Raw genomic sequence first — 20,864 nt, forward strand, 5'->3', positions numbered from 1 at the left:
GTTGTTAGGCACGTTAACATGGGGCTGGGGAGAGCACTGATGGCAGAGGGCATGGGTCACATTTCAGTGATGCCAGTTGGGTCTAACCCTCTTGTCCTTGGAGTGAGAAATCACTCCTAAAGACGGAAGAATCACCAAGGGTGGTCAACGGCATAGGATGCTGAAGGCAACGGGAAACCACAGCATTAAAGATCCAATGGATATCCCCAGGAAAACTCATCATGGCAGGGTTCAATGTCAAATTATCCGGAGTTTCAACTCCCCCACTCGGATCTCCGGGGGGGAGAGCCTTGAACAATGCCACAAGTAAATACAAAAATAATGCAACAATAGCAACTTGGAATGTAAGATCATTATACCAACCAGGTAAAGTAAATAATGTTATACAAGAAATGAAACGCCTAAAAATTAACATTTTGGGTGTAAGTGAAACAAGATGGCCTGACTCAGGAGAAATGACCATTGACAACATGAAAGTATATTACTCGGGAAATTCTGATAGCCAGCACAGGAATGGGGTAGGAATAATTTTAGATGAGTATGCTAGTAAATCTGTCAAAAGCATTTTACCAATCTCAGATAGAGTAATCAGTCTACATTTACAAACGAAACAAACAAATATTAATTTAATCCAAATCTATGCTCCAACAGCCGACAAAGACCAAGAAGAAATAGGAAAATTTTATGAAGAATTAAAACAAGCAATAGGAACCTCAAAAAGCAGAGACATTATTATCATCATGGGAGATTTTAATGCCAAAATAGGTGAAGGAAGTGAAGGTGATCTTATTGGACCTTTTGGTTTAGGAACAAGAAATGAAAGAGGAGATTTGCTGTCACAATTTTGCCAGGAAAACAATCTGTCTATTACAAACACATTTTTTAAACTCCCTAAACGAAGACTTTATACTTGGAAATCACCAAGAGACTGTAATGAAGAAGCTTGCAGAAATCAAATCGATTTCATACTTATAAACAAGAGGTACAAAAATTATATTCATGGTGTGAAAACATATCCAGGAGCTGATATATTTTCTGATCATAACCCTTTAGTAGCAAAGTTCCATGTGAAACTGAAAGCCATACAAAAGAAACAAAAGAAGGACTATATAAATACAACTATTCTAAGAGACCCCTTGACTAAACAAAAGACTTCTGAAGAGATTAATAAGGAATTAGTTAGGATAAAGAATAATCAAACAGAAGACATTGATGGCAAATGGGAACTTATAAAAGACACATTAAATAATGCATGTAAAAACACAATGGCGACCAAACACGACAACATGAAAAAGAAGTGGATGACAGAGAAGATATTACAATTGATGGAACAAAGAAGAATACTTAAAAATAGAGATGAAAGTGAGTATAAAAGATTACATGCAGAAATACGTAAAGAAACACGGCGAGCAAAAGAAGAATGGTACAAGGAACAATGCTCTGAAATTGAGAGTTATGAAACAAGACATGATAGTTTCAACTTACACAAAAAAGTTAAAGATTTAGCTGGACTTAATAAAAAGAAAAGTACAAGTTTATTGTTAGATAAAAATGACAAAATAATTCCTGATGTTAAAGGTAAACTGCACAGGTGGACAGAATATGTCAAAGAACTATTTGAAGATACAAGAAAAGATCAAAAATTTTATGATAACATGATCGGAGAACGAGGACCAAGCATATCGAAAGAAGAAATATTACATGTTATCAACAAATCAAAGACAGGAAAAGCCCCTGGACCGGATAAGATACCAAATGACATCCTGAAACTCATAGGAATAGACCATATAGATATATTTGTACAATTGTTTAATGATATTTATAATTCGGGAATTATTCCTAGGGATTGGTTGACATCTACCTTTGTTACATTACCCAAAAAGGCTAATGCCAAAACTTGTAATGATCACCGTACAATAAGCTTAATGAGTCACACCTTAAAGATATTTCTAAAAGTTATACACCAACGAATATACAAAAAAGTAGAAGAAGGTATAAGTGAAACACAATTCGGTTTTAGAAGTTCCCTCGGTACAAGAGAAGCATTGTTTGCTTTTAACATATTAGCACAACGATGTATGGAGGTTAATCAGCCACTATATGTGTGCTTCCTGGATTATAATAAAGCATTTGACAAAGTTCGTCATGATCATCTCATAGAATTGTTAGAAAAGAAAACACTTGATAACAAAGACATCCGCATTATATATAACCTCTACTACAATCAAACCGCAACCGTGAAGGTAGAAAATGAGTTATCGAATGATATAGAAATAAAGAGGGGTGTGAGACAAGGTTGCGTTCTCTCACCCTTATTGTTTAATATGTATTCAGAAGACATATTCCAGGCAGCTCTATCAGATGAAATAGCTGGCATTAAAGTGAATGGGCTAAACATTAACAATGTTAGGTTTGCTGATGACACTGCACTACTAGCTGGAAACCTCAAAGATCTACAATTACTTCTTGACAAAGTCGCAGAAAAAAGTGAAGAATTTGGCTTGACTCTTAACGTAAGCAAGACTAAGTTCATGGTGATATCTAAAACACACCAACAAGAAAATCTTACAATCAATAGGGAAAGAGTCGATCAAGTACGTAAATTTAAATATCTCGGAACAATTGTAAATGAGGAGATTGAAAGCTCAGAAGAAATTAAATCGAGAATAGGACAGGCCAGAAGTATCTTTAATAAGATGAAAAATGCATTCTGTTCGAGATACATTTGTTTAAACACAAAAATGAGGTTGCTAAGATGCTATGTATTCTCAAAATTACTATACGGAATGGAAGCGTGGACATTGAAAAAGAAGGACATGAACAGTTTAGAAGCTTTTGAAATGTGGGCATATAGAAGAATACTTAGAATTAGTTGGGTGTCGAGGATTACTAATCAAGATGTCCTAAGAAGAATGGGAAAGGAAAAAGAATTAATTAAAACTATTAAAGTAAGGAAGCTACGATATTTAGGCCATGTTATTAGGGGAGTAAATTACAAAATATTGCAAATAATACTAGAAGGGAAAATTTGTGGGAAGAGAACGAGGGGTAGAAGATGGACATCCTGGATTGACAATTTAAAAAATTGGTACAACTGCTCAACGTCAGAACTCCTTAGATCAGCCAAATCAAGATCAGAAATTGCCGTGATGACAGCCAACCTTCTTAGAGGAGACGGCACATGAAGGAGAAGAAGTTGGGTCTAACAGTAGATCGGGTTTCACTAGGCATGTCCTGCACCTCAATAGGTATGGGAAGGGAGGCTGGCTAAGCTTATAGGTGACAGTGTAGTGGGTGGTGGTGGTTGTCAGGTCACTCATGGAAAAATTCCTGTAGTAGTTGGTGTTAGAGCTGCACCTTTTTTAGATTGAAGTCAGCTGATAGGTATACCTGCTTAAAGGAAGTCCCTCTAACTAAGGGCTCACCTTCCGAGGATGTAACGTTTCCTAGTAGAGAAGGAATTAGCATATTTCATCAAAATATAAGAGGTATTAGAGATAAAGTTAGTGAACTGCTTATAGATGTTGACTCTGAAATTATTGGTATATCAGAGCACCACTTAAATAATTTGACAATTCAGAGGCTTCCTTTACCAGGATACAGATTAGCTAGCTGTTTCTCAAGGAGTTTCTTGTGGGGTGGGGGAGTGGCTATGTACGTAAAAAACAGTATTCCATTTGAGTCCATAGATGTACCACGACAATGCACTGAACATATATTTGAGTGTTGGGCAGGGGCAGTTGAATTTAGTGAAACTAAACTTCTAATTGTTGTTGTTTATAGGTCCCCTAGCTCCGACTTCAGAGCATTTCTCCTCAAGCTAGAGAGGGTTCTTCATTCACTTTGTAGGAAGTACCAGAAATTACTTATATGTGTTGACTTCAATATTAATTTAGTATATGATGGTGCAAGAAAAAGGATGTTGGTAGATCTCCGAAATTCTTATGATCTGATGCAGACTGTGTGTTTTTTCCAACTAGGGTGCAGGGTAACAGTAGCACAGCCATAGACGATATTTTTATTCATTCTTCATTACTAGAAGGGCATTCTGTTACTAAGAGCGTGAATGGCCTCTTAGACCATGACGCACAAATTTTAACATTAAAGGGATTATGTACTCAAATCAATGTCATATTTAATTACAAACTATGTGGGAAAGTTAATCCAACAGCAGTACAGAGATTTTTACCCCTTGTCAAGGAACGATAGTAGCAGGATGTTTATAGTGCCGATAACATAGATGATTAATACAATGCTTTCCTTAGCACATTTCTCATGCTCTTTGAGAGTTGCTTTCCATTAGAACGTTCTAAACGGGGTACTAGCAGTAGTAGGCAGCCAAGGTGGCTGTCGAGTGGGACAAGGATATCTTGTAGAACAAAGCAGGAATTATATCAAAATGTTAGAAGTAGTCACAATCAAGCTACAGTAGCCCATTACTAACAGTACTGTAAGATGCTTAAAATGTTATTAGGAAGGCAGAGAGTATGTGGTACCCAAATAGAATAGCTAATTCACAGGATAAAATTAAAACTATATGGTCAGTTGCGAAGGAAGCGTCTGGTCAGAAGCACAAGGTCCGTGATATAAAGTCAGTTTGTAGTAAAAATATTTCTGTTACTGATAAATCAGATATATGTACAGAATTTAACAATCATTTTCTGAGCATTGCTGGTGAAGTAAATAAAAAATTAGTTTCTACAGGAAATCATATAACTTTCTTGGCAAATGCCTTTCCGAAATTGATATCTGAAATACTCCTCTGTGATACAGACAAGAGGGAGACTGAGTCAATAATTAAATCACTGAAGACTAAGGACTCTCATGTTTATGATGGAGTGTCTAGAAGAATATTAAAGTACGCTGCTGTACATGTTAGCCCTGTATTTAGCCATCTTTGTAATTTTTCCTTTAGGAATGGTCAGCTTCCTGTGCGATGAAAGTATTCAGTAGTAAAGACGCTTAATAAAAAGGGAGAAAGGGATAATGTAAATAATTTTAGACCTATTTCTATACCATCAGTGTTTGCAAAAGTTATTGAAAAATCTGTGTATGTAAGGATAATTGATCATTTCATATCACACGATTTGCTATCAAATGTACAGTTCGGCTTTAGAAGTCGTTTAACAACTGAAAATGCTACATTCTCTTTTCTCTGTGAGGTACTGGATGGGCTAAACAAAAGGTTTCAGCGCTTGGCATATTTTTTGATTTAACTAAGGCATTTGATTCTGTTGATCACAAAATATTGCTACAGAAGGTGGACCATTACGGAATACAGGGAGTAGCTCACAATTGGTTTACCTCTTACTGTAGCAACAGGCAGCAAAAGGTCATTATTCACAATGTTGATAACGGCTGTGAAGGGGGGTGTGAGTGAGGCACTGTCAAGATTGGGGTGCCCCAGGGATCAGTGTTGGGGCCATGACTGTTCCTTATTTGTAATAATGGTACCCTCTAGTATTATGGGTAACTCTGATGACACTAGCTTGGTAGTAAAGGATGTTGTGTGCAACATTGACTCGGTTTCAAATAGTGCAGTACGTGACCTTGTAGAAAATAAACTAACGCTAAATCACAGTAAGACTCAGTTTTTACATTTTATAACACACAATTCAATAAAATCTGACGTTTTAATTTCACCGAATGGGCATGTGATTAGTGAAACTGAACAGTTCAAGTTTCTAGGTGTTCAGATAGATAGTAAGCTGTCGTGGAATGCCCACGTTCAGGATCTTATTCAAAGACTCAATACTGCCTTTTTTTCTATTCGAACGGTATCAGAAGTGAGTGATCGTTCGACACGAAAATTAGCCTACTTTTCTTATTTTCATTCGCTTATGTTGTATGGTATTATATTTTGGGGTAACTCTTCCCATTCTATAAGGATATTTTTGGCTCAGAAACGGGCGGTTCGGCCAATAAGTGGTGTAAGTTCACGAACCTCTTGTCGACCTCTGTTCACGAGTCTGGGTATTTTGAGATTGATCTGTCAATAGATATATTTCTTACTGTCATTTCTTATTAACAAAATTAGCTTCTTCCCAAGAAAAAACAGCTTTCACTCGGTTAACACTCGGCAGAAATTAAACCTGCATTTTTATCGGACTTAAGTCTTGTGCAAATAAGTGTGCATCCATTTTCAATAAGCTACCACTCGAATTAAAAAATCTTAGCAGTAATCCACGCGCTTTCAAATCGAAACTGAAGAGTTTCCTCATGGGTCACTCCTTCTATTCCGTCGTAGAGTTCCTTGAAAAATTAAGCTGATTCTTATTGTATTGTTGATTGCGTTTACTTAAACTTATGGACTAACTATGTTCGTGTGCATAAACATTTATTTTTATCTGTTATTACTTTTATGTTTTAATTTCATGTACTGACACGTTCCATGACCTTGGAGATTTGCTCCTGAATTTGGTCCTACGGAACTTGACGTGTAAATAAATAAATAAATAAATACTGTTGCTTGAAGTAATTTAGCTCAACAACTCAAATCCTTAATGGGGTTGGTCGAACTATGAATAAATTGGCCATCTCCAGACTTAAGCAGTGCAAAAATTCCTTCCATGTTTTCAGAATTGTTAATCAATATTTACTGCAAGCATTTGAAAATGTCTTAGTAATGGAGGTACGAGATAGGAAGCAGGTACGACTGTTGCGATATTGTGCCACATCCTTCTATACAGAGAAGCCGTTGAAAGGTAACGTTGTATGTTGCTAAGGATCAGTCGGTGGTGGAGATGCAAAATCTGCAGCGGTAAAATAATAGGGAAGGCAACTGCCGCGGAAGCAAGAATTCCAGTAGCGTACTCTAAAATATGGTGTTTTATTTTCAGAAACTCTTCGCAAGTATCCGCCTCTGCCGATGCTGAACCGAGTTGTGACACAGGAGTACACCGTGCCAGACAGGCAGTGGGTGCTGGAGAAGGGCACCATGGTCCTGATACCAGTGATGGCCGTTCACCACGATCCACAGCACTATCCTGATCCCCAGCGATTCGACCCGGAACGCTTCTCAGAAGAGGAGAAGAGCAAGAGGCACCCTTTTGCGTACCTGCCTTTCGGCGATGGACCACGGGTTTGCATTGGTACGTGGCTGTCTTGAATGCTAACACCATCATTACACGTACCACATAATAATAAACGTGCTTTCTGCATCGTTTTGCCAGAACATTACTGGTAGCGTATAGGTCTTCGACAAGTACTAACCATAGTCACTAAAAGATGTTTCCTTCTTTTTTGTTCATACCTTTTACGCCAAACATTCTCGATTGTGATACGTATTGTAATATTTATGCGTCCGTAAAAAAAAAAAAAAAAAAAAACAGTTTATGAGTGTCTTAGCTTACTTGCCACGAAATTGTCTGTTAGTCTGGTAGTATTTTCCGTGCGATTCTTCCACGCTTATTTATTTCCAGTACTTAATTAACTCGTTCTGTATCTAACCATTCATTACGTATGAACGTTTTCTTGTTTTCTCATGGTCCCATTTCCATTTCCATTTCCATGTACCCCTCTCATGGTTTTGTTTCTTTTCTTTTTTCCAAATTACTCTTTTTTCAATGAGTGACCTCTTACATGTGTTGCTTTGCTCTTAAAACAGTTGTACTGTTAATTTTTGTAACATGCCTCGAATGAGTAAAGCAGATACGAGGTGCGGCTAGAAAAAAACCGGACTGATGCTGGAAAAAACATTTATTTACAATTATTTACAATTTCATGTTATCTCCTTCAATGTACTCTCCTCCTCGGTCTCTACACCGCTCCATACGAATTTTCCAGTGTTCATAGCAATGCTGCAGATCATTTTCGGTAAGTCCATACATTACTTCCGTCGCTTTTTCTTTTACTGCTTCAACAGTCTCAAATCTACTTTCAAAGCTGACTTGACTTTAGGGAAAAGAAAAAAGTCACAGGGGGCCAAATCAGGTGAGTAGGGTGGATGATCTAAGATGGGAATGTTGTGTTTTGCCAAAAACGTCTTCACTGACAACGCACTGTGAGCTGGGGCATTGTCTTGGTGAAGGATCCATGACTTTTTTCTCCACAAATCGTTCCGTTTTCTCCGTACTCGCTCACGTAGGGTAGCCAGGACGCTAATGTAGTAATGCAGATTCACTGTTAGTCGCTCTGGTACCCAATAAATGTGCACAACCCCTTGGATGTCAAAAAAAAAAAACAATCATCATTGCCTTGAATTTCGATTTTGACATTCGTGCTTTTTTTTTGTCGTGGAGAACCAGGAGTTTTCCAATGCATCGATTGGCGTTTAGTTTCGGGATCGTAAGTAAAAACCACGATTCATCGCAAGTAATAACATTTTGTAAGAAGGTGGGATCGCTTTCAATGTTGATGTTAACACGCTGTTCTTTCTGTACACTTAACATTTTCCGACGCACAGACAAAACGTCAACTACTTAAAAAAGACGCCACGGGCAGGAGGCAGATGAAACTCGAGCAGTAGGCGGAGCGAGAGTCACGTGATAGGCCACGCGACTTTCAGCCTTATTGCATTCGTTTTATTGTTTCACCAGTACTAGTCCGGTTTTTTTCTAGCCACACCTCGTATGTAGCATTCAAGTAAAGGAACCATCTACAGGAAACTATTTGATGTGACCATTGAACTGTTGATGTGACAGTTAAGCTGTTCAGTTTAACATTTGTAAGTAACGTAATGCCAGTTATCAGAGCAAAGAAAACCTCAATGCAGCTGCCGGCCGCTGTGGCCGAGCACTTCTAGGCGTTTCAGTCCGGATCCGCGCTGCTGCTACGGTCGCAGGTTACAATCCTGTCTCGGGCATGGATGTGTGTGAAGTCCTTAGGTTAGTTAGGTTTAAGTAGATCTAAATCTAGGGGACTGATGACCTCAGATGTTAAGTCACATAGTGCTTAGAGCCATCTGAACCACCTCAATGCAGCACCGGGTGTGAGTGGGGGAAGTGAAAAGTAGAAGAAACGGTGGTGAATGGTAATACTTCAATGGATGGATGGATGGCATCATAGATAGACAGATTTAAACAATTACAATTATTTAACAGCTTGAATCGGTACAGGAAAGAAGCAATGGTGAAAATCGTTGAAGAAGTCGGTTGTCTGTTCAGTACAATCAGACACAATTTTAACAAAGGAGACATCAGTGGCGACAAAAATAATTCTGTATTGGCATATCTATATATCGAATTGAATTATGACTGCTAATCTTGCAGTGTAAGTGAACGAACAAAAGTCAGATCCAAGCACCAGAAACGAGATCCACTTAGGATATAGAAAACAAGACGAAGGTATTTGGAAAAAAGTAAAGAAAAGCACAAAGCATCAGGGGAAGATTATCCAAGAACAATGATTGAGTGCCCTAGACATGTGCTTTGAATATAGATAATTTGTTTTCCACCTTTAGTGGAAGAGGTAGCCAGAGAAGAGATCGGTCAAGCAAGATGCTGCAAGAAGCGCTGCAATTGAGAGAGAAAACAGAGGCAGACTCAGGAAAACTCGAAGAACCCTCCCATTCTCACGTCTGTAGATTGTACGAGGAAAGCGCTAAATAAAGAAAAGTGTAACTTCTTTACAATTTCCATATGTCATTTAGTTTCATTGATCGAAGGTCCTGTTTCTTTTTTCTAATGCAATGGATTCGCTAATCATAGAAAAGATAGGTAAAAATGGACGGAGGACTTGTGTCATAGTCACAGAACCAACATGAACAAGACAAGATAGATACTGTTCATGTAGTATTAAAACAATCATTTTAAAGAGCACAGAACAAGTGGAGATAAGAAAGGTAACTGGGTAAGAGCAGGCAAGAAGATGGGAACAACACTTGGTGAAACTTCATAGTTGTCTTGAGGACTTGGTATAAGACTGTGGTAGTGGAGATTCAGTCCTAGCCTCTAAATTTCTAGAAAGCTTTGCACGAATTCAGTACATCTACATATACATGATTACTCTACATTTCACAATTAAGTACCTGGCAGAGAGTTCATCGAACCACTTTCAAGCTATTTCCCTACCGTTCCATTCTAGAACAGTGTGTGAGAAACACGAACACTTAAATCTTTACGTGTGATCTGTGATTTCGTTTATTTTATTATGATTATCGTTTATCTCTGTTTAGGTGAGAGCCAACAAAATATTTTCGCTCTCTGAGGAGAAAGTTGGTGATTGAAGCTTCATGAGAACATCCAGCTGCAACTAAAAATGCCTTTGTTTTACTGAGTGCCGCCCCGATTCGCATATCCGATCCGTGGCCTCTCTCATCTCTTTCACGGTAATACAAAAAAAGCTGCCATTCTTTGGATTTTTTCGATGTTTTCGTTAGTACTATCTGATGCCGATTCCACGCCGCACAGCAATACTCCAGAAGAGGGCGGACAAGCGTATTGTAAGCAGTCACTTTAGTCGATCTGTTGCATTTTCTAAGTGTTCTGCCTATACACCGCAATCCTTGTATGCTTTCCCCACGACATTATCTATGTAATCGTTCCAATTTAAACTATTCGTGATTGTAGTCCCTAAGTATTTAGTTGAATTTACAGTTAATGTAGGTTGATTCTTACAAAAGAAGAAGATAGCAACCAGCCACTATTAATACTGCTACTTATTTAAGTAAATAGCGCCGTAACCAGTTTCGAACTGACAAGTTTATCATCAGACAGCTGTTCACATGATTTAAAATATACACTTTACATAATGGTCAGCTTTCGATTTTTATTCTTCCACTGTGGCGAAATATTCTTGGTGTTTTTTGTGCCCTACGGCAGAAAACAGTGTTAGAAGCGCCCTATGTGAACGTAACTAACCTCCAAACAATGAAATACAAAATAAATATGTGAGGTTAAGTGGTTATGGTACTTACACCGAAAATTCCGCGCGATTTTGTTGCAAAATTTCTGGATTGTATTTTTCAAATATTCCAAAATATATGCAGCACTTATATAATTTGCACATCACCATATTGTGCGAAGCACTGCGCGCACACACACACACGCGCCAGAAAGTATTTGCCACATGTGAAGTTGACACAGATTCCAGACTTACAAATACAACAGTGTCAGAGACGTTCTCTCTCAGAGATATTACACTACACAGATTGCTTTGATTTCACAGTATGTTTTTAAAAAAATAGACATAACATAATGAAAATTAAAACATAAAGATAAACCTTACATTATGAGCATATAATATTACAGATAAAGTTGACAGATGTAGTAACCAGCTTGTGTGAATTCTACTTATATAGTATTATGCAAATACTGTGCTATATACAGGGAGCAGCATAGAGGTGAGATAAAATGAATAATATGACAGTAACAATTATATAAAAATCATATGGCACACTGAAGTTTTGAATCAAGTATAGTTGCAATAAAGTGTGACTAAGCAGGTAGCTATATTTTGGTGTAAAGCAGTGCCAAAGAACTTCTTGTATTATAATATATACATTGCTTAAATTTGACAGTGAATTTTTTCCCCAAAGAATCACGATGGTATTACAAGTATTTATATTAAAAGAATAAGTGTTACATTGTGAGCATACCATATTCAGTGAGCATTAATTACAAGTAAATTGGGAAAATGTGGTGGCCATTAATATGAATGTTACTTATATGATATTGTGTACATACAATGCCACAAACACTCAACAACATATACATGAGATACATTAATAATGTGACAGTAGTAATTATATTAAGATAGTATGGCACACCACTTTTTTTAAATCGATTTTACAGTTGCAGTAAAGTGTGACTGAGCAGGCAGCCATATTATGATGCAATACTCTGCTTGGATTATTGATTGTATGGGATTGTTAAAAGGAGCAGTGTTTATTTATGTTTTAAACTGGATAATAGGTGAGTGAAATTTTGTAGAAAGGTTGCATTGGCTAGCTCTGTCTGTTCATTGAGAATATGATGTGATTTGCTCTTATGTGTATACATTTCTATCTCTTCAAGCAGATTCATGAGGCTATCTTTCTCAGCATGACGCAATACTTGGATGTGGTCTTCAATGTTTCTTAATCCATGTTTACTGAGAGTTGTGTGCATTGCAAATGCAGATTTTGAAGGAGTGTTCAAGCGTATCTAAATGTTCTTTGAATCGAATCTCAAAGTTTCTCCCAGTCTGTCCAATATAGAAGGAGGGGGAAATTTTGGCATCTGAGTTTATGTATACCTGATCTTTTGTATGGGGGGTTGTTATTCTTTATGTTATGAATGATTAGCTGCTGAAGTTTATGGTTTGTGTGGAAGCTTATATTTATGTTTCTGTTTTTGAAAAGATTACTTAATTTATGAGATATGCTCCCTAGAAAAGGAAGTGTGACATATTTTCTGCTGCTTTCTACAGACTTTTGTGTTGACTGCATAGGTGTCTGGTGTGGAGCTTTGTTGTCTGCTATTTTTTGGATTTTTTCTGATAATTTATCAATCATGTGAGGGTTATATCCATTGTTTAGAGCTATGGCTTTGATCATATTGTTTTCTTTATGTTGTTGAACTGGTTCCAGTGGAATTTCATGCAGGAGATTAAACATGGATCTGAAGTATGCCATCTTATGTTGGTCTGGACAGCAAGATGAGCTTTTGATGCACACATCTGTGGCTGTTTGCTTTCTGTAAATTTCAAAGTAATGTTTCTGGTTTTTGCTTGAAATTTTTAAATCTAAGAAACTGGTGGTGTTATTGGATTCATGTTCAACAGTGAATTTGATGTTATTGTGCATGCTGCTCAGCTTGGTCGCTAGTATGTCAATTTCTTCATTAGTGCCATCAAAAAGAATAATTGTACCATCTACGTACCTTTTATAGTAGATTATTTTGCTGCTGATGTAATTGTTAGTTTTGAAAAGTGTGTGCTCTAAGTGCTTAATGTAAATGTCTGCTAACTTCCCAGCTAGACTGTTACCCATTGCCAACCCATCATTCTGTTTGTAAATTTTGTTATTAAACCTGAAGTAATTGTATGACAGCACCAATGTTAGTAACTCAATGAGCTCATAGATTTCTGCCATACTCAGTTTCCTATGTCTAAGCAGATTGTTCTTGATTATATTTATGGTGTCCTGTATAGGGATGTTAATATAGAGATTTACAATGTCGAGCGATGCAAATCTGGTTGTTGGTGGAATGTGCACATTTTTAATTTTGTCAATGAGCTCATATGTGTTCCTAATGGAGTAGCTGGTTTGAAAAGTATAATGGGTATTTAGAAGAGCTAGCAGTCTGTAATTTAATCTATATGAAGGGCTGTTCCTAGAGTTAACAATCGGCCTGATTGGATAATGCTTTTTATGTATCTTAGGCTGTGACTAAATGTGAGGGGCAATGGGGTTCATAGCAATGCAGTAATGCACTTCCCACTTACTTAGGAGGAAATTACATTTCTTAAGAATTTTCTTAAGTTTGGCTTAAAATTTAGAAGTGGGATCAAAGTCTAATTCGATTATGTTATTACTACTGAAAAATTCCATGGTTTTGTCAACATATTCATTTTCATACATTACAACTGCACAGTTACCTTCGTCTGCCTTCACTATTAGAGCTTTACAGTTAAAAAGTTTGGAGTTGATACAGTTCAGTGTCTTTTGGTCACTGTTTTGGTGTGAAGTATTTTTTAGGTGTCTTGTGATTATTTTATTGGTTTTGAAGGCTATTTCATTGGTTTCACTGGGATTTAATTTTGCAGAATCACATGCAAGCTCAGTGGATGCGATAAGGCTTTTAAGGTTATTGCCATTAAGATACAGTTCTATGTTGTGCTTAAGACCTTTGTTTATAATAATCCAAACAAAGTGTTACATCATAATATGGCTGCCTGCTCGGTCACATGTTACTGCAACTGTAAAATTGATTTTTTTAAAAAGTGGTGTGCCACACTATATTAATATAAATACTACTGTCACATTATTCATGTACCTCGTGTACATGTTGTTGCCTGTTTATGGCACTGTATTTACAGAATACCATATAAGTAACATTCATACAACTGGCAACCACATTTTCACAATTGCACGGTATCAAAAGCCTTCTGGAAATCTAAAAATATGGAACCAATTTGGCATCCTCTGTCGATAGCACTCATTACTTTGTCAGAATAAAGTGCTTATTGTGTTTCACAAGAACGACATTTCTGAGTCCGTTTTGACTGTTTGTCAATATATCGTATCCTTCGAGTTAAAACATAATGTTCGAGTGCAGTATATGTTCCAAAGACCTTTTGCAAATCGACTTTAACGATATGTGCCTGTAAGTCAGCGGATTACTCCTATTTCCTTTGTTGGATATTTTTGTGACTCGTGCAACTTTCCAGTCTTTAGGTACGGATCTTTCTTCGAGCAAGCTGTTGTACTCGATTGCTAAATAAGGATCTATTGTATCAACGTACTCTGAAAGGAACCTTATTCGTATACAATCTTGACCGGTAATGTTTTAAGCTGCTTCGCTACACCGAGGATATCTCCTTGTAAGTTACTCATGGTGGCAATTGTTCTTGATTCGAATTCTGGAATATTTACTTCGTCTTCTTTGATGAAAGCATTTGGGAAAACTGTTTAGTAACCCCGCTTTAGTGGCGCCGTTATCAATAACATCCCTATTTTTATAGCGCAGTGAAGGTCCTGATTGCGCCTTATCACTAATAAGGGTGGTCTGCCAAATTTAGAGACAGAGGTCCGTTATAGAAACTATTAAAAGTACCTCGCACTGAAGTTCACTCTAAATTTAGAGCTTCTGTAAAACTTCGCCAATCTTCGGGGTTTGGTGTTCTTTTAAAACTGGCATGCTGTTTTCGTTGCTTCTGCAACAGTGCTCTGATTGTTTTGTGTGCCATGGGGAATCGGTACCATTTGTTATTAGCTTATGTGGTACACAGATGTCTCTCAGCTGCCGTCGATACTGTTTCTGTCAATTCAAACCACATCCAGTCTACGCTTACGTTGTTAGATTGGAAGGAGTTGAGACTGCCTCCTAACGTCAAGCCAGTTGTTATCTATTTTTTTTAAATAAATGTATTTTGCTTTTATTTTTGGTGAGTTTGGATGTTATAGTATTCAGTCTCGTTAAACAACCTTGTACTTGTGAATACATACCCCATTAGTTGAGAATTATTTGTTGCTAAGAGATGAAGAATATTTTTGCAACCATTTACCCTCTGAGTGGACTCCTGAACTAACAGTTAAAAATAATTTTCTGAGAGCGCAAGTACGGTTTTGGACGACGTGTTATGCCTACCACTGACTTTAAACATTATTTTCGCCAATATACGGTAGCTCTAAGTCGCCACCAACTATAATGGCATGAGTGGGGTATTTATTTGAAATCAGACCCTATATTTCTTTGAACTGTTCAACGACCGTATTACCTGAATTGGAGGTCGGTAAAATGAACCAATTTTTTTATATTAATTTATTCCGCTTTTGAAGTACACCTATATCCATAGTAATTCACAGGAACTATCTATTCCAATGTCACTACAAGATAAACTACTTCCGACTGCGATAAACGCTACACCACAAACTGACCAACTGTATTTATTCTGTAGTTTCTGAACACGGTTAGGCTCTTTGTAAAAATTTCGACTGAACTTATTTCCGGCTTAAGCCAGCTTTCTGTACCTATAACGATTTGAGCTTTAGTGCTTTCTATTAGTGCTTGGAGCTCTGGTTTTTTTTCCAACTCAGCTACGACAGTTTACAGTTACAATACCGACTGTTGTAAGCCTACCTTCTTGTGTTTGCCATGCACCCCTTTATACTGACGCCCTTTCTGCCTCTAATCTAAAAAACCGCTCATTCCCCGCCACAAAGCAGGTACTAAAGGTGTTGATTAAATTTTAATGGGTCTCTTATGGACATCATGTCAAAATGTGGAGTAACATGTATAATGAATTTTAAATTTCTAAAACGAGAGAAATTACATATGATTTTCAAAAAACTATTTCGTTTCAGAAGAAAATAAGAGTAGACAGATAGGAAACGTACCACATAATAAGCATAGCGTAACACGCCTAAAAATATTCTAGTAATGAAATACTTGAACGAGGAATGGCAGAGACAATGGGAAGCAGATTAGGACAGGCCCGTCAGGTTTCAGATTAGTTCACTGGGAATCAATTACAGAACTGCAGCTAGTAACAAGTGACATATTTATGAAACACAAGGAAGCATACAACATATTAATAGATTTGGAAAAGGTTGTTGATGAAGTTTTAAACAATATGGTACCAATTATAGAGTATTAGAGGCTGTAATCACTAACACCCCTTCGTGACCATCATGTTTCCCGACGTCAGTGGCATTTTTCAACAAGATAATGCGCCATATCACAAGGCCACATGTGTGATGGAGTGGTTCGAGGAACACAGTTGAGCGTTACAATCGATGAGCTAGGCCACTCACTTGCCAGACCTGAACCAAATCGAACACATCGGGGATGTGATTGAGCGTGGCGTCAGTGTTCATCGCCCCCCTCACTGGAATTTACGGGAATTAGATGACTTGCATGCAGATGTGATGCCAGCTCTCTCCAGCGACCTACCAGACCTCATTGCTTCCATGCCACGATGCGTTGCCTCTGTCATTCGTATCAAAGGTGGAGATATCGGCGATTAGGTGGGTGGCCATAACGTTCTGGCAGATCAGTGTATAATGCTGTAGTTATTTTGAAGTGAAGCAGGTAGATGGCAAGGATTACAGAACTTCGCAAACCAATCTGGGAGTGCACCATCAAAACAAGAACCGTCCATCCTCACTCATTTTATAAAAAAAAAACGATTTATTTATTGAGTTGGTGCATAAATTCGAAGCGTTTTTCCGTAGGTTTTAACATAAGAGACACTTTAGATGGCCGGCCGCGGTGGTCTCGCGGTTCTAGGCGCTCAGTCCGGAACTGTGCGACTGCTACGGTCGCAGGTTCGAATCCTGACTCGGGCATGGATGTGTGTGATGTCCTTAGGTTAGTTAGGTTTAAGTAGTTCTAAGTTCTAGGGGACTGATGACCACAGATGTTAAGTCCCATAGTGCCCAGAGCCAGACTTCACTTCTCCTGTACAGCGTTCAGCGTTTTTTTTTTTTTTTTTTTTTTTTTTGTCGTGGAGTAGCATCAATTAACGCTATTTTTCCTGGTCATTGTTCTTGGAGTGCGTTTGCAAGACGTCTCAATTGTTGAAAATAAGTGTGAGCATTGATGGTTACACCTCGGGGAAGCAATTCGTAGTCCACAACACCGTCACTGTTCCACCAGATGCGTGACATTAACTTTTGTGGATGCGCGCATGTCTTTGCTCGGGGAGTTGCTGCTTTGTTCGGGCTCAACCATTCCTTTCTTTTCTTTATGTACCATAAAAACAACATTTCTCGTTACCAGTGACGATACAGGATAGGAATAGTCGGTATTATTCAGGAGCCAGTTGACGACGAATATGCAGAGGTGCACATGTACATATACCCGCTGATTTTTCTGATTTTGGCTTAGAGCATGCAGTACCCATTCACTCGATTTTTGTATCCTCCCCAATGCACGCAAATGTCGCACGATGTTTGAATGATCACATTTCATCGCATTTGCCATTTCCAGAATACACTGATGTGGATATCGTGCACTAGTGCGATTAAACGACCTTCATCAAACCCCAAAAGTATTCCTAACGTTAAAATGATTCTCCTTAAAATGAAAAACCATTTTCCTGGCGTGCTCTGTCCAATGGTATTATCCCCAAACAAACCACAAATGTTTCTGGCTGCCTCCGCTTCTGTCACTCCTCTGTTGAACTCAAACAGGAGAATACGTCTGAAATGTTCCGATTTCTCAACTTAGCACTTCATTTTCTAGCGTTCACAGCTGTACTCACTATCTACAAATGACAATATCACAATATGTAAACTAAGATAGCAACAGTGAACTGCAAATAAAAAAATGACAATCGACAAATAAACTCATATCAACCGCTATACCACCGTGCAAAACAAAAGTGCTACCAACTTACGCACTAACCTAATATCATGAAAGCATTTCGTGTGTCATGAAGGTTGCTCTTTACACTGACAATTTTCCCAACTCTTCCTTACTGGTGGAGGGGTGTGCTATGTCGTCTGTGTGTACCGCATTCTGTTTCCTTTCACTTTCATTTATTTACTTGGTTTTTGAGGAAATATCCAAGAAACTCCAGGCACGAGAAGGGCGATGTGTATTACCGAAAGGTTTACGCTTACTATTCCGAGTCTTCAGAACACGGCAACTGAAGGAGCATATTACCTACTCACAATTATCTTTCGCATAATGAATGTAATTACACCGTAGACAACAGCGTTTACTGAAAAGTACTGTCCTCCCAGCACATCATTCGTGGATGAGGAAGAGGAGGAAAAATTATAAAGGTACAGCATTTGCCTTTTTCACACACCACAGTTAGGTTTGCTGCGTAAAAATGTTACTGCCTCTTCCGGGATTTTAAACGCAAAGCTGGAAAAAATTGCACAATTTTTATAAATTTAGTCCCATTTCAGGGTTCAAATGGCTTTTCAGTCTAAAATCCAGTATAGAATAGTGCGTGTGTGTGTGTGTGTGTGTGTGTGTGTGTCTGTGTGTGTGTGTGTGTGTGTGTGTGTGTGTGTGTGTGTGTGCGTGTGTCGGAATGTTAAAGGGGAAAAACAGTGTGATGGACGGAAAGACTACGATGGATGCTGCGAACGTTACGCTAACTGAGACATAAGCGACTAACATATTGTTTATATATTTTTTCAGGTATGCGGTTTGGCCTCATGCAGACGAAAATGGGCCTAGCCAGTTTGCTCAGTCACTACAGTGTCGAACCCTGTGATCGAACTGTTCGGAAATTGGAGTGGACTAAACGTTCTCTCCTCCTGAATCCTGTCTCAGGAATATGGCTGCGCTACACTTCTAGGAAAAAATAAATGTAAAAGTAATTATATACATAATTCAGTGTTTGCAAATGCACAGAAAAATATTTCTTTGCAAAATATTTATATTACTGCTTCTGAAGACTGTTTTTTTTTAAAAGTGCTGTTGCTTTTTGTGTTATAAGCTATTTTTTCTCATTTCTTGTTTTAACACTCTATAAATCTCCACAAAGGACATATTACACATATTTTATAAAGAGAATAATCAAAGTATTTCATAAATATGACTGCAATTGGTGCTATTTTATATATGGGGAATGCAATAACTTATTTTACAAGAAACAGATGGAGGAATCTTTTCTTATATATGTGAGTATTGTGTTGTGGCTGTGTAACATTCAGAATTACTAATGAACACTGTTCTATTCATGACATTTTAGGTTGCATTACTTCTTATTGGTGATCAGTGAACCGTTTTTAAATTTTTGTTTTGCCTTTGCTTCTGTTTGGATGTATTTTCACTACATGGCAGCATTATATTTGATCATGATATGTTGTCAACTGGTAGATAATATATTTCAATTAAGATTTTAGTACCTGTGAGCTTTGTATATTTTTTGTTCGTGCTTGTGTCTGGATGTATTCACAATAAATGTCAGCATTACATCTAGACACTAAATGTTGTTAATACATATGTGATATCTTTCAGTAATACATTTTGTAATTCTGAGCTTTGCATTCTTTCTGTAATAAACATATTTTTATATTCATCTATAGAATTTGATACAATTATTTTTCACAGCAAAATTCATATGAGTTTAGAAAGTACTACATTCAGTGTACATTTGCAGCATCATTCTCACTTGTATCAGTATTCTTTTAGCTGTAAACAAAGTGACCAATGTAATACTATTGCTTTGAAATAACGATCCCTATAGAAATTTTGTCAACGTGGTTTGATGACAAGAGAAGTATGTTGCAGAATAAAGTGTGTGTTGGATTACAGTGTTACTACTGTTAGTGAAAAATTGGTTCTCAGAGTGTGTAATATATCATAGAATATTTGACTGAAATTGCAACTGAATTAAAAAGCAGAAACGCCAGATATCAGTCTCGTATGATAAGAGACCATTCATATGGCAGAGTTTCATCAGTTGTCACAGCTTAGGCTGACCTCTACTCCACTCTAGAACGTACTCTGTCACTGGAGACTTATGTGAACACTTTATGTGAGACTATCTTTATACAGAATGAAAAATTTAAAAGTGCAGAGCGTTTCAGTGAATCACACATTTTTATAAGATCCATCAGTAAACAAGTCTGGAAGTTAATTACAGAACACCTTTATTAATATGAAACGCTGTAATGAATTGAATATGTTGTAAAATGACAAGGGTGGCAGGCATCAAAACTGCGTCATTTTCATATCACAGAAGATAAAAATAAAAAATGTTTTATAATTGAAAAAGAAAAATTGCTTAAAATATTGTCCTACAGACAAATTTTTACACACTGTAGTTGCTACTGTTTTTAGTCTGAAGACTGGTTTAATACTTCTCACCACACTGTCTTATTGTGTGCAGGCCTCTTCATCTCTCAATAACTATTTCTACCTACACCCATTTGAAGCAGCTTACTGTTTTTATGCCTTGGTCTCCCTCTGTAATTTTTACCTCCCACACTTCCCTCCGTTAACAAATTGACGATCCCTTGATACTTAAGTACGTGTCCTTCCAACTGATCCTCTCTGTTAATCATTTGATGCTATGTACTCCTGTTTTTTTCGATTTCATTCATTATCTTATTATTAGTTATTCTATCTACCTGTCTAATCTTCACCGTTCTTCTGCAGGATCACATTTAAAAAGCTTCTCTTCTCTTCTTGTATGAACTGCTTACCACCCACATTTCACTTCCATACAAGGCTACACTTTAGACATATGTCCTCAGATCAGACTTAGTAACACTTATAATTATACTGGATATTAACAGATTTCTCTTTGTCGGA

At 37.5% G+C, this 20,864-nt stretch overlaps 1 protein-coding gene across 2 annotated transcripts in view; it reads left to right on the forward strand.

Annotated features, from left to right (window-relative positions):
- LOC126190850 (probable cytochrome P450 6a14) overlaps window positions 1-19,626 on the forward strand; it is a 120,884-nt gene extending 101,258 nt beyond the window's left edge. For both annotated transcript variants that reach the window (XM_049931438.1, XM_049931437.1), the window contains 2 exons: window positions 6,840-7,091; window positions 18,741-19,626. In XM_049931438.1, the coding sequence (XP_049787395.1) occupies window positions 6,840-7,091; window positions 18,741-18,910 (422 nt within the window). In that variant the 3' untranslated portion in view covers window positions 18,911-19,626. The remainder of the gene's footprint in view (window positions 1-6,839; window positions 7,092-18,740) is intronic.
- The last annotated feature ends 1,238 nt before the right edge of the window (window positions 19,627-20,864 follow it).

The sequence above is a fragment of the Schistocerca cancellata genome, chromosome 6 (genome assembly GCF_023864275.1).
Source record: "Schistocerca cancellata isolate TAMUIC-IGC-003103 chromosome 6, iqSchCanc2.1, whole genome shotgun sequence".
NCBI classification, from domain to species: domain Eukaryota; kingdom Metazoa; phylum Arthropoda; class Insecta; order Orthoptera; family Acrididae; genus Schistocerca; species Schistocerca cancellata.